Below are 15,769 nucleotides of genomic sequence, written 5' to 3' on the forward strand. Positions count from 1 at the left end.
CCGAGGTCTACGGGAAATAAAATTAAAACCGTCACTTTAATACCACACTTTTAGAATTAAAGTGACCTAAGACAAAATAAGGCATATTTGCACTTAGCCAGAGTGGTAGACTATTGCCTAAATCCTCCTCATCCTTAGAGGAGATCCGTGCTGGAGATAAGTTGAAATGATCACTATGAAGACAGATATATATATATATATATATATATATATATATATATATATATATATATAAATTGTTTATGTACAAGAATAAGTGTGATGATGAAAGCCACTAAATATGCAAATCGTATTAATATAAGGACCTAATGGTAAAACGTTATGGTCTTGGGACGTTGTTTGTTCCGCCATCGAAATTAATTTATTTTAAGGTTTTAGAAAATCAGAATTTTGGGCTTAGGTCACTGTTTTTCAGACAAAGCAATATAAGTTACCAAGGCTGATAATAAACTACTACAATTATTCAGGGTTTCATACGTCTTTATGCGTAATAAAGTGGGTTATGTTTATTTTTAATTTTTATGACGTTATTTTCATTAACATAAAAACGCTGTAAAAAGCACCATTATTAAAAGCTGTAATAAAACAAAGAACTAAAGTAACGGCCAAACAATTAAGCACAGCTCCTTTTTTGTTTTGTTTCAAGCTTCACTACACTTGTAGTTTTCTTTCTCAAAAAGGAAAAATAAGGTGTCTTCTATCCTAGTTTTTATGCTGATATTTTGAAAAATGTATATTCACTTTACGAAAATGATATGTTTTTTTTTCCAAAATGTAACTTTATGCACTACATATCCGAGAGCAAAAAGGAACTAGAAATTCAAAAAGTGCAAAAAAATATTATACCTACGCTGAGCACAATACAATTTTTAGTTTTGAAAACATACTTAAATATTTTCTTTGATTAATTGATTTGATTTGGAAATAATTGATGTATGGGGTTTGCGATAGCTTGGACGTTACGATTGTAAAAATTCATAAACTTGCGTTGGACATATATTCCCATCAGGCTTTATTACCTATGGTCGGCGTTTCGTGCTTATATTAATGTGGAATTTCACTTCAGTAATAATTAATTGATGGATTGACGCTGGTTCCCTGGGAACGGGGACGGGCGCTAATGTGGGACGCAACTTGCGTTGACACATTGGCCCCGTGTCATATCAGGAAGACAGCATCAAGACCGGGAGCCGCAGCAGAAACAGCTGAAAACGGCAAGCGGCGCAAGTATGCCTCTCTTATAGAGAGTTACATTTTTGTGCCGTTTGCCGTGGAGACCCTGGGGCCATGGAGTCTTAGTGCTAAAAATTTTTTACGAGACATTTCACCGCGATTAATAGCCTCAACTGGTGACAGAAGGGCTGGCTCATTTTTTGCGCAGCGGATCAGCCTGGCTGTCCAGCGCGGAAATGCAGCCAGTATTCTTGGCACCATTCCACGCGGTCATGATTTATATAGTAATTAGATAAGGCTAGCTTTAAGTTTTATTGTATTAAAAAAAAAATATATAATTAATTACAAGTTGTAGTTAATTTACAAAATAAAAAACGCGTCTGCACTGCCAAAAATAAAAACCAAAAAAGTAAAATAAAATACACTTGAAAATAGTGCTATTATGGTACAGCCACCATATTGGCCTCATTTCAAAAAATCATAGCTACTGTCACTCTGGATGATTATAAGGATTCTAACGTACCCCATACATCCAAATATGTTCAGGCATTTAGAAGTTATGGTGAAATAAAGAAACTTACAAACATTCATCTATATGAACCCTGAAAATATTTACCTACTTTTGGGCACTCTTGTAATAAACAGCAAGTGTACTATGTTCGCGACTTCTTTCACGTGGATGTAGGTTTTTGAAAATCCTGCGGAAACTGTTTGATTTTCCGAGATAAAAAGTAAGTAGTCTATATCCGCCTCCAGATACAAGCTATTTTTGTACCAAATTTTGCCAAAATCAATTAAACGGATGGACCTTGAAAAGCTCGTAGACACACACACACAGATAGACACACTTTCGCATTTATAATACTAGTATGAACTAGTCTGGATAGATTAGTAGGTATGTATGGATGAAATATTAAAAATAATACTTACAGCTCTATGAGTAACAAAGGACGTCCTCCCTTGTAGCCTCGCGCTGATTTTCGCCGGCGTATCCTCATCCTCTCTCTTAGGATCGAACCACCCGAAGGCCGCTCCTACCACCAGCACAGCGCCAAGTATCATCAGGGCCAAGAAACCACCAATCGCCGCTTTGGTCGTCTGAGATATCACCATAGCCATTTTGCCAAGCACTTATCACCTTTTGCACATCATCACTGACACCCGTCTGTCCGTAGATACGAGAACAAGGGCTTAACGGACCCAAAGATGAAAAAGAGTCCTCAGTGGACAGTTTCGTCCACGAGAATAAAACATATGGAACTGTTTATTAGCACTGCACTATTTTTCTTCAATTAATTAAGGTAGCCCAGGACAAAAAAATACCCCATAATATTTAACTTATTACGGACTTGCTACACGAACTTCAGAGTTTATGCACATTTTAATTTACACTTCAAAAGTTCACTACCTGCTTTTCAAGTTACACATTAAGTAGTCAAATAATATTTTTCGTTTCATGGCCGATCTAAAGTCCTTCACAGTCCAGATGAAAAAAATTACTGGAGCGTAAAGTTCACGGCGCTAGCCGAGCTGCAATATATATTTTTTACATCTTGTTTTGTACAATAAATATTATGGGTAAACATCTACACCCCTTTTTTTCGTTTAGTTTCAGGTCTGCAGTGCTTAAAATAATTGTGTTTTTCTAACAAAACCTACTGGTACCCGTATATTGCTTACTAAACAGTATTTGAGCTAATTTTAGGCTGCCAATTACTGCCGAATAGGCCGAAAAAATTATTCTTCTATTTTTAATGCCGCGTCTATGAATAATTCTACGAATATTGCTGGTTGCGTGATTATTTTGGTGGTTTGATGATATACAAGTACTTACTGCTTGTTTTCCATTTTTTAATAAAAATGATTTACTATAGAAAAACATACATCAAGGTTTTTGTAGGCAAAGTACGTAGGTAAAATATACATGAAGGCATAATAATAAAGGTGTCGATTTTACTTTTTGCCGAGTTTCTTGCCGGCTCTTCTCAGTAGAATCTACTTTCCGAGCCAGTGAGAGTCTTGACATATTATCATAAGTAGAACAAGTTGTCCTTCAATAATTGAATATTTTATTTAGGTAAGCAAGCGACGCAAGTATCATATCGAGAGTTATAATTTTTGTTCTATTTGCCGTGAAGACCCTAGGGGCCATGGAGTGATAGTGCTTAAAAAAATTTACAGGATGTTCACGGCGATTATAGCCTCATGTGGTGACAGAAGGGCTGGCTCGTTTTTTGCACTACAGATCAGCCTGGCTGTCCAGCGCGGAAAAGCAGCCGTTATAGTAATATTTTCTACTGAAAAAAAAAATTCGTTCAACAAATTTCATTTTGTTTCAATATTTTTTCGTATACTTATTTAGGTTCTGGCCTGTACAAAAATATGTTCATCCATAAACTTCCGGTAGAATCTGGTATAAGCTCTAAAATCCGGTCAAAACCGGACTTATCCAGTTCTTTATCTATAATATATATAACATCTAGAGGGTCAGGAAAAGGAAAATGTAACGTAAAAATATCGATGAGCATTATCAATAATTTTATATGTAGGGACAATGCTACAATATAACGACTCTTGATAACTTTATTACTTACACAATACACAGTATTCCTCATTGAGCTCGCGCCAACATGTAATATTATGAAAGTGTGTTTGTCTGTCTTTTATTTACCTTCAGTTTAACCAGTTTACAGCCTTATGATTGCATTTAAAGGATTACAATTCGCAACGTTTTTTTACGAGGCTCTTTATCTAATATTTTTAAGAATAACGACTATATTCTACTATACAAAGCTTACTATTTCAGAACCAATAAAATATATGGTTGTTACCAAAAACCGCTTATAAAGCTTTAGTGATGGTTCATATTAGACCGTGCTAGGAGCGAGCTAATGATTCCACAACTCCAATCCGTTTATATGTAATTCCAAAAAATTACTGTTTCGTACGTCAACATAGTCTAATGTGAATCACCCCTTACTCAAAATGAATCTCTAGAGTGTAATCTACCCTTAATCTACCTTGGAATTGCTTCTTATATGAGTCAATTTTAAAAAATTCTCAATGTATCTTCTTAATATAATTTGTTTTAACGGCAAAGGAAAACATCGCGAAAACTTGCATATTCTCAAAAGTGTGTGAAGTTTTCCAATCCGCACTTGACCAGCGTGGTGGACTATGGCCTAAACCTTTATCATTCTGGAAGAATGCTCAGGAGTGGAGTGAGCTGGTGATAGGTTGTTGGCGACGATAACGATGAATTCCTGATTTTGAAATCAGTCATCGAATTTACTATTTTCAAAAATTTATTTCAAAGTTTATTCTGACACTGTTTACATTTTCAGAATTCATTTTGAAAATAGTTCACTATTTTCACAAACTCTTCCCGCATGTTAGAGTGGAAGGCTTAGCCAGCATCAAACATTCAATGGGATATCGGGTTTAAAGCCACATGCGGCGTGAAAGCCTGAAATAACTGTAAGGCTAGCGCTACATTGCGTGAAAATCCGTCGCCAATCTTCCGCGATGGAACGCGGTGGAATCACATGCTAGCTGATTCGCGTAAGTTTCGGTTTTTTAATCACGTGGGAACTCTTTAATTTTCCGGGATAAAAATTGTCTGTATCCGTGGAGGCAAGCTCTCTCTTTACTAAACAAAATATGATATTTGCGACATATTTGCCGTGGATTTAAAATCCTGCGCGAACTTTTTAATTTTCCAGGTTAAAACCAGGTGACTGTGCAAGTACAGGACATTTGACACTTAATTTAGTCTGGAGGAGGATTTGCCCTATATTAAATTTGTTGTTATGGTGTTTAGAGGATATGCCCAATACTTATGCTTTCTTCTATTATTTTGATAGTAAGTATCCATGTTTCCATGGGCCACGCTGTGCCAAAAGCCTTGATAGGCAACTGTATACCTTTCTAATATGTCACAGAATACGAAATGTGAGTAGGTACATTGCTCGCCTGCAAAATTACCACGATGCGTGGCGACGACGAAAGTTCAGTGACGGAATTCCGGTGCATGTCGTGCAAGCTTGTTAAAAGTCTACCGGTAAATAAACAGTTGAATACATCTAAAGTACCATTTTATTATTGAATTTACTAAACATGTTTGAAGCTCATATAAGCTTGTAAGCTTTTTCAAGTTTATTTGATTTTGCGACTCACTCTTTCGACTCTTCAGCTATTAATAGTACTTATTTTGAAGTAGTGAGTGAGGCAAACTACTATTCATAGAGGAATTTTTCAGGTTCAAAAGACCAGAGATTCAAATTTTAGGAAAAGGAATTCTGCGTTCAAAGCTTTTTAAAAAAATACGCAGAGGTCAGAAATCGAATCAATCTCGAAAAAAAACCTAGTAATGTCTAGAGCTTCGATAGACATAAATATTGTCGAAAAACCTAGCCACTGAAATAAAAAACCAGCTAAGTGCGAGTCACGCTCGCGCAACGAGTGTTCCGTACTACAGTCGTATTTTTTCGACATTTTGCACGATAACTCAAAAACTATGATGCATAAAAATAAATAAAAATCTGTTTTAGAATGCACAAATGAAGATCTTTCATATGATACCCCACTTGATATAGTTATCTTACTTCTAAAATTGAAAATACTAATTATTAGTTTATGACCACAATTTAATTTTTTTTGTGTGATGTAACCACAAATTCACTTTTTTCAGATCTTTCCCCGAATGTCAGCTATAAGACCTACCTACCTGCCAAATTTCATGATTCTAGGTCAACGGAAAGTACCCTGTAGGTTTCTTGACAGACCGACAGACAGACAGACAGATAGACAACAAAGTGATCCTATAAAGGTTCCGTTTTTCCTTTTGAGGTACGGAACCCTAAAACTAAACCTAAACATAAGTCTCTTAGGCTAGGATACCTACTGAGCCTAAGAAGGTACACGATAACAAATTACAATAATTATTTCTCTCGCTGATTTATTAGAAACGGCTTTGCAAAAGCTACAATTGAGTATTTCCGCATTAATTATACTTAGAACGCTCGTTATATTTGGATATAATAGGGGTGTGTATAACTGTCGAATCCTAACCGTCAGTTTATTTAAACAACTGATATAAAAAAGCTGACGAATAAAAAAGTAGTATTCCCATGGCCGATTCTCGCCATGCGGGCAAAAATATATTACGGGAATCCAGAGAAAAGATCTTTCCGGTCAACACTATGCCAATAATTTAGTTTCCTATCGAGTCGACCGATCGGCTGAGTTAGATTCGATCGTGCAAACTGTCTATCAAGTGTAATACGTAACTATTTGTTTCCTAAGTATGGTGCTTCGAATAATAAATAGCTATACAGATGGCAAGTAAATAAAGGAAGAAAGAAAGAAAAAGTGTTTATTTGGTGCCACAAAAAAGTACACAAAACAATTAAAGAAAAAATCACTCAAAATAAGATGCGTGGTGTGTGGTACCAAAATGGACTCCACTCAGCATTTGCTGCACCTGTGGTGAGAACATAGGCACAGCGCTGGTCTTCCGTGGAGCCAGAAGTTTCGGACAGTTTAAAAATAATATAATTATGTAAATAATTACAAATAATGTGGTTAGTAAGTTGGGTTTGTACCGATAAGTTAATAAGAAAGAAGAAGATAGAAAGTTGGTTTGTTGGTTTGTCCTTCAATTACGTCACAACGATGCAACAGATTGACGTGATTTTTGCATGGGTATAGATAAAGACCTGGACAGTGACATAGGCTACTTTTAATCCCGGAAAATCAAAGAGTTCCCACGGGATTTTCCAAAACCTAATTCCACGCGTACGAAGTCGCGGGCATCAGCTAGTACAAAATAAATGAAGGGTGGATAAAATATTCCTCATATTGCACTCATCTTCTACTTTGTAGTACTTTTTCAACAAGTTAGCCTATTCATCAAGTAAGAAACTTACCTAATACCACACGTCCACTGCAAATTCTGTGCAGTCTGAATTTACACAAGTGCTTGTAAGTACTGAACGGCGCTACTTTTATGAGTAGTTTCCGACCTAGCGGCTGAGTGGAAAACTACATCACGCTCTGTTGCATGACTGTTCTATGGTCGAGCAATTTTTTTTAAATTGCTCGACCATAGAACAGTCTAACTGATGCTCGTGACTTCGTCCGCCTGGATTTATTTTCCTAGATAACTTCTAGTGTGAGTCAGATGTTTTATTTGCAATATATCGTAAACTTTTATAAAATAATTGTCTAATCGCGTTTTTTTGTGGTATCATAATACCACTAATCATAAATACTATCATCTGTTTTCGTTTTTGCCAGCGTTCTGGTTATGTATGTATTGTCTATATTGATAGATATACTTACGTAAGCTGATTAAACACAATAATCTGTTCAGAGATAGGATAAGACTATTTCGGTTAACGGTTAACTCTAGGTAATAACTTATTTTGTTATCTCAGAACCGATCGCTTGAGTAAGAAATAAGAATCGATCGTGCGAACTATCTTCGAAGAGTAATGTATATGAATTACTATTTATTTTTGAGTAGGTAGATGTTTTCCATTTAGAATAGATGTTCCCTTGTCATTGATTAATTTATAGGTACACTAGATGATGCCCGCGACTTCGTCCGCGTGGATTTAGCTTTTTAAAAATCTTGTGGAAACTCTTAAATCTTCTGGGATAAAAAGTAGCCTATGTCTTTCCCTGGGATGTAAGCTATATCTGTACCAAATTTCGTCAAAATCGGTTGAACGGTTAAGCCATGAAAAGCTAGCAGACAGACAAACAGACAGACTTTCGCATTTATAATATTAATACCTATGGAAGTATGGATTATCATCATTGTCTACCAAGCTGGCCAAGAGCGGATAGGGAGACTTCACACACTTTTGAGAACACTTTGGAAAACTTAGTCATACAGATTTCCTCACGATGTTTATCTGCCTACACCTTAAAAGCAAGTGACTGCTTTAACGGTTCTAAAGCTTAATTCGTTAAAACTTAAAACGCACAAACGCTAGAGATACGGTCGGCCTCAGAATTCAAGTAGCAATTCCGCTAAATTATTGCATCAAAAACCAGTCGCGCTTATGGCCTTTTTCTATAAACACGCCACACAAACACTCAGATGTGCGCACAACTGTGCCGTGCAGTGCAAGCGAAGATGCTAAACGAGTTTTGGCCTCTGACTGATGTACATTTATACATGTAAGTACCCCTCCCATGTAAATTACATTACATGTAAAGAACATTAGATAAGTAGATAATTAATTTGACTAAAGAATATTTAATTCAAAAGTTATGTTATAAGTTACAATAGATTTTAAGCCAAGCAAAGTAATTAAATAGTAGATACGACATGAAGCGTGTTTGTACGTCACAAATAGGTACGACTACGGGTCGGAAGGGGACGGACAGGCGACAGCACTCGACGCTTATTCAATGCGGGAACTCGATAACCCAGATTTTATGAAAAGCTAAACGAGTGAGGATAACTAATGACATCGTCGTGTCTGCGTGATACAATAAAATATTACAAATACACTGTAAATGTGAAGTTATTTTAATAAAAGGCTCATAGGTACCATCGAAATAAAAATATACCATCAGCTCAAAACTTCACACTAGTGCTGACGTCACTAAAATGGCGGCCACGCGCATTAGCAATTTGCGGGACTTATAGTAACATTACCCATAATATTATAAATGCATCAATCCGTAGCTTCGCTACGGCGTGATTGAAGGACAAACCAACAAACAAACACTTTCGTATTTATGATATCACTACCCCTATTATAAATGCGAAAGTGTGTTTCTTTGTTGGTTTGTTGGTTTGTCCTTCAATCACGCCACAACCGACCAACGGATCAACGTATGGAGAGGTATACTAATATAAGTTGACATAAAATACTTATTATCCTGGAAAATCAAAGATTTCTCACGGGATTTATAAAAACCTAAATCCACGTGAGCGCATTGCGGATACCATCTAATAATTAACGCCTTGCGCAGATGACTGAATATATTATCGGACCACTAATAACTACATCGCATGATGCACACCAACTAATAGAAGCGAAAGAACATAGTAAAAGATGAGAGAGTTTTGTCCCCCGCGTACAATAGTCCCTCGTCTGCGTAAGCCTTTAATGTAACTGGAGAAAGTAAATCAGACAAAGAAACTAAATTCCATAACACTTTTAATTAACGTAGTTTTTCAGTCAGAAAAAGGAGTTCCCTTTCCAGTAATAGGTATAACGCGGCCCAGTTACTGTTGTATTTCTAATTTAGTTGGGTCGAGGCCAGTCGCAAAGGTTTATTGTGATTACCACTATTTGGTAGTTGTAACAGGCGGGAATGAATGGTATCGGAATAATACCTACCGTCTTGTTCTTTTAAATATATTGGGATGTGAGTTATATTGTTGAACATCCCTCAATACTTTGTATGAGAAAATATGTAATACTATAATATGATACTCTATCTACGAGTAACACACGCTAGAAAGTTGAAATAGAAGTTTTTTCAAGGTATATGTAAAAGGACCCCAGCTGATGGGGTCGAAACTACTCGGGTCTACGTCGACTAATTACGTGAGTACCTATAGCTGGCTATAAAGTTGAAATATAATTTTTTTCACCGTATGAAAAGGACCCCAGCTGATGAGGTCGAAACTAGTCGGGTCTACGTCGACTAATTACGTGAGTACCTATAGCTGGCTATAAAGTTGAAATAGAATTTTTTTCACCGTATGTAAAAGGACCCCAGATGGGGTCGAAACTATTTGGGCTTACATCGACTAATTACGTAAGTACCTACCTATAGCTGGAATAACCTGTACGTATACTATAGTTATTCAGCTCTACTGAGCTATAATTTCCAACTCTTTAATCATAATGGTACAAGCGTTTTTCACACGAATGAGATTTCCAGGAAAACTAACTAAGTAACTACTAAAGATGAACAAACACTTTTTGAACTAAACAACACTATTAGTGATGCAGTGACGTTGCGTTTTCGGAATGAGGAACAATATTATAACGTAGGTAAGTAACTATTAGAGATACCTACAAAAAGATCTTTCAAATGGATGAATTTACACAATATTATATTTGTGTGTACTTTTTGGTGAGTATATCAACGATAGCACTAGTTTCTTTTTCCCTAAAGCTTGGATCTGCATTAATTAAAAAAGTTTGTTGCAATAATTATATCCACACTAGCTTATGCCCGCGACTTCATCCGCATGAACTACGCAAATTTATAACCCCTATTTCACCCCTTTAGGGGTTGAATTATCAAAAATTCTTTCTTAGCGAATGCCTACGTCATAAAAGCTATCTGCATGCCAAATTTCAGTGCGATCCGTCCAGTAGTTTAAGCTGTGCGTTGATAGATCAGTCAGTCAGTCACCTCTTCCTTTTATATATTTAAATATAATATATAATATTTTTTAAGATTCAAGCATGTTTGTAGATGTTCGAAAATTAGAGTCTTTATCTTCATGGTTCATGTAAAATTTACCCCTGTAGCAGGATTGAGAATTTAAACCCCGGACTTCAATGTATAAGTCTATATTATTCGATACCAAAAATATCAGCTCATATTCGGTAGTTTTTTATTCCTTGTGATGGGCAGTAACCCTGCAGTATCAGGATTGGGGAATCCGATATTATTTTTAACTATTAAGAAAACTATTTTGAGAGGTGAGATAAGAGGTGCGCAAAAATATCTAAAAACATGTGAGATGTAGCTGGCAGCATTATTAATTGCTTATCAAGTGAATAGGCAGTTTTTAAGTAGGCAACTTTATTTGTCTAGGTAGTGATGAAGCACTTTCGTATTTATTTCGACACGAACAAATAAATGAAAGGAGGCTCTTGAGGGCCATTAACTAGGTTCCATTGGGTAAATCCTATTATCTTGTATTGTTTTTATTAATGGCTGGCTGAATGTGCTCCGAATTAGTACACGCGTTCTTCTTAGCCTTATTGTCCCTTCACTTTAACTTGACGCCTGACGTTATGTTGGCACCATTGCTTTGTTTGTTTTATTCCTCAGAATTTAGGGTTCATTATTGTGTGATTTGCAATGGTACCAACATAACGTCAGGCGTCAAGTTATAGTGAACGGACAATAGTATGTTCTTCGTGTTTAGCTAGAGATCAGAAACTATTAAAAATATAAGATTTCAGTTCTTAAAATCCCAAGGGAACTCGATTCTTCCGAAAAAAAGTAGCCTGTTTTCGTCCCTGGGATACAAACTATCGCTGTATCAAATTTCGTCAAAATTGGTTGTCCGAATAGGCTGTGTAGTTGACAGACTGACAGACACAATTACGCATTTATAATATTGGTATGAATATGGATTAATCTACGGGATATGGAGAGATGATAAATGCCATTTTCGGACCAAGTCTTGAAGTTAAAGAAGTAGAAAAACAAGTGAAAATAGGTAGAGTACGCGATAGGTTGGAAAAGCAATCAGGGAAGAAACGGTCCGCACACCCGCACAGCCCGCGCGCTAACCTGGGGCGGGTGTGCGGGGCTCCCCGCCTCATATCTCGATTGACATCTCAACCTGTCGCGAACTATAGACCTCATAATAAACAAGGTAAATAGAATTTTCGCTCGATGTTGATGGACGGAAAGGCAAAGGCCAAACTTTTAGAAAACTAGGTTAGGTGGGTCAAAGAGAAATCAGCTGCAGGTTACACAAACCGAATTCGAGCACGATTTGCTTGCATTTTCAAGTGCATTTGACCAGAAATATTGGTATTTATCTCCTAAAGTTAGAGTTTTGTGCATGTTTTGTGCCATAAAAATGTATCTAGATTACGTATTATGACGCAAAAAATCCAGTTACTGGGAGATATCTGGTCTTTAGGATTAAAAATTAAGTAGTATTGTTTCTTATAAAGTAACTTAATTTAAATTAACACTTGAAACCGAAACAAACCCATTGTAGATTTCTATCATTACTGTTATTTAGCTAGCAGCATTAGCTTGTATAAATGCGTAAGTGTGTTCGTTGTTTCTTTTATCGTTTTGTTGGTTTGTCCTTCAATCACGTCGCAACGGATAAACCGATTGACGTGATTTTTTGCACGGGTATAGTTGAAGACCTGGAGACCTTTTATCCCAAAAAATCAAAGAGTTCCTACGGGATTTTTAAAAACCTAAATCCACGCGGATGAAGTTGCGAGCATCAGCTAGTAGAAAATATTTTTGGAAGACGTTTTAAATAAAAGTCTTCCAAAAATCTATAACATTACTAAATAATTAAATCTATAAACAATATTTTGTACGTTTTGGGTTTATAATCTTGACTAATCATGAAATAGCAACATAATTGAATACAATTTCTTCGACAGAAAAAAACAGAAAACTGAAGTTGTTAGTTTAACCCAATTGGAAATAGTTTTGTTTTATAATTGTTCTTTTGTTTGCATAGTTTATTTTTAAAACACCATAATTGGGTAAATTTGCTCCAGCCGAGGCCAACATAACCGTTTCTTTTAGGTGCACTACATTAAATAATTTATCATCATCATCATGATCAACCCATCGCCGGCTTACTACAGAGCACGGGTCTCCTCTCAGAGTGAGAAGGGTTTTGGCCATAGTCTACCATGCTGGCTATGTGCGGATTAATAGACTTCACACACCTTTGAGAACAATATGGAGAACTCTCAGGCATGCAGGTTTCCTCAAGATGGTTTCCTTTACCGTTAACGCAAGGAATATTTAATCACTTAAATAATTTATGTATCTTTTTTGTTATGACCTCTTAAAAATTAAATTCCAGTACCAGAAATACTGTAGTGGAAAATACTAATAGTGGAATATTGACATAACGTTTTGGTAGCTGGGATCGGATGAGTCTATTGGGAGCTGATAGCTGGATGCGGTAGACAAATCCCATTAACTTGTGTATTGTTCATGCTAGGGTTCTGTGCTATACAGAATATATAATCTTTCGAAATAGGGGCAAAATTGGATTGCTGAAAGCAAAATAATTGTAGGTAGGTTTGTAAAATATTAATATTTTTTTACTGTTCACCTAATTGGATATCTCATATCATCAAACATTTTTACGTATTTATCATTAACCATATTATTGAACTACCTCCTACTGAAATTGGAAACTGTCTATTATTCAAGACTATCCATAATTATGCTTCTGGAACACGTATTATAAATATGGAAATATTGTGTTTTAAGCCACGTATTGTCGTAATTTTTTGGTATTTTTGTTTTTTTTCTGGGAAAATTAAAGTGTTCTCACGGGATTTTTAAAATGCAGATATCCACGTGGATGAAGTCACAGATATCATCTTGTTTGAAATATAAAACTGCACGTATTGTAGAGTCATAGTGTATAGAACTCTACATTGTAGAGTTGAAATCACATGTCATGTATTTGGCTCTAGTGTGTGTGATTTCTTAAAACTTTAAGGGTGTCTGGCAGGGGGTTGCAATGACTCTAAGTGTCATGTAATGCATGATGTGATTCCTAATAGTATTCCCAAGAAAATATACAAAAATTACACTTTAAACTTTGAGATAACGTTTTTTCACTTTTGTTAACTGTTATCTCCCAAAGTAACCATGATCCAAACTTCATAGTCGCTGAGCGTTCTTCCCTGTGTTGGGGACAATGTGCAGCGAAACTTTCAGCTTTTATAAAAAGACGAAGGTTATTTTATAAAAGCTGGCCCTCCCGGGATTCTAGACCATTAGGCAATCTGTCAAAATTGTTGGATTCGGCTCGCAAAATTAGCCTTTGCAAATGTAACAAAGTCAAACGGCCCACTCATATTGACTTTCAAACGGACGGATGCTCCAAACCGAACAATATCCGTCTCTATTGGGAGCAACTACTCGATGTACGGTTTTCGTAATTATGAAAACAGGAACAAACAGTTCAAAGGGGTCTTTGAAAGGGATTGTGTATTGCTGACCAAATCACATTACCCAGTGTGCTTTCCGTGACCTGACTCTTTGTGGCAATTTGGCTCAAATTAGGCTAGGAAAAGACAGTAGCAGTTGCTTTTTCATCAGTTGCATTCCTAGAATCGGAATGGTTTTTATATATATCTATCTGTACGCTTAGTATAAGATTTTACGTCTCACCAAACGTTAGCAACGTTATGAATAATATGAAAGGGCTTAACCTGTATATTCTAAAACAGATTGTTATTTATTTTTATGCATAATAGTTTTTGATTTATAGTTAAAAACGTCGAATAAATACGACTGTAGTACGGAACCCTCAGTGCGCAAGTCTGACTCGCATTTGGCCGGGTTTTTTATATGTATTGTTAAAATTATGTAATTTATTGATTAACTAAGTGTAACTTAAAAATTAGACTGTATACATCGTTATTATTTAGTAAATTCAGGTAGGTACATAATTATCTGAAACAGCAATAATAGTGTAAGTACAAAACTACGGAACAAATCTAGGTTTTAGTTCATACAAAATACTTAAAATTGGAACTATAATAATAACAAACCAGCAAAAGTTAAATTTGTTTCCACGAATGAATAGTGGCGAAGTAAAAATATATCTTTAGTGTCTGAATCAACATTTAACTTCACCGTTTCCCGGCAAGTTTTTCATACTCGAAACAATGCAGTGCTTAACTCGTCGTTTTAAGAAAAACAGATCGACTTGAACAATCAGAGCTTAAAAGTTGCTTAAAACGTTTTGGAGAGTTCTCGAAAACGTTTTTAATTCGTAATTGGAAACTTAAGTTGCGAGCTTTTCATTTTCAGTTTTAAGCTTTTTCATGCTTGTGTTAAATATAATTAATTTCTGCGCTCTAATCAGTATTTTACATTCATGTTAGACTTACTCACTTCTTGTATTACGTTTATAATACTGTTGTAACAGTTAGTTTCAGTTAATTGAAAATTATCTTAATGATAAAAGAGCGTGGATTTGACCTGCAGCTCGTTCCAGCAACACACAAGACTGCAAATACTATTTTATACATGGCATAATCTTGTACCTATATCAAATATTTGAAAAGAGCAACCGCCGAGTTTCTTGCTGGTTCTTCTCGGTAGGAAAGGCATTCTGAACCAGTGGTAGATGCATCCGACTATTCGAAAGTACTTGTAGAAGTCTATTTGAATAAAAAAGATTTTTATTTTATTTATTTATTATTTATTTATTTCAAGATAAATTCCGGTAGGTACCTTAGACATTTAAAAACTCGAAAAAAAATATTATTGATATGTTATCAATTTATCATCATCTTACAAATGCAACAACCTACCATCAAAAAGTGTAATTTTTACCTATTTTGAATAAACTGTTTGACTTTGACTTTGACCTTAATAGTTTACAAGACAAGAAAGAAAAAGTTAGTACGTTTAATTAAAATTTAAAGTAAACCAAGCGACAGAAACCCAATTTTAGTAAGTGTAACATTTCAGCGTTTATTAAGACGATCGTAGTCGAGTTTTAGTTTTCAACTGTATCTTGTTACGTGTTTTTTCTTTGTTATTCGCGCCTTATTTATCTGCTCTAGGTCGGATTACATAACAGACATTGTTAGAGATAGTAAGTCCTAGCTGACGAACGCGTGACATGTTAACTCCACTC

The 15,769-nt window shown here is 35.7% G+C and overlaps 1 protein-coding gene across 3 annotated transcripts in view; it reads right to left on the bottom strand.

Moving 5' to 3' along the window:
• LOC117988300 (collagen alpha-1(XVIII) chain-like) overlaps window positions 1-15,769 on the bottom strand; it is an 86,316-nt gene that overhangs the window by 48,791 nt on the left and 21,756 nt on the right. Inside the window, exon 2 of one of the 3 annotated variants that reach the window (XM_034975431.2) lies at window positions 2,104-2,703. In XM_034975431.2, the coding sequence (XP_034831322.1) occupies window positions 2,104-2,292 (189 nt within the window). In that variant the 5' untranslated portion in view covers window positions 2,293-2,703. Of the gene's footprint in view, window positions 1-2,103; window positions 2,819-15,769 lie in introns of all 3 variants that reach the window. The other 2 variants (XM_069503088.1, XM_069503087.1) reach the window with 2 other exon arrangements.

The sequence above is a fragment of the Maniola hyperantus genome, chromosome 14 (assembly GCF_902806685.2).
Source record: "Maniola hyperantus chromosome 14, iAphHyp1.2, whole genome shotgun sequence".
Lineage (NCBI taxonomy): Eukaryota > Metazoa > Arthropoda > Insecta > Lepidoptera > Nymphalidae > Maniola > Maniola hyperantus.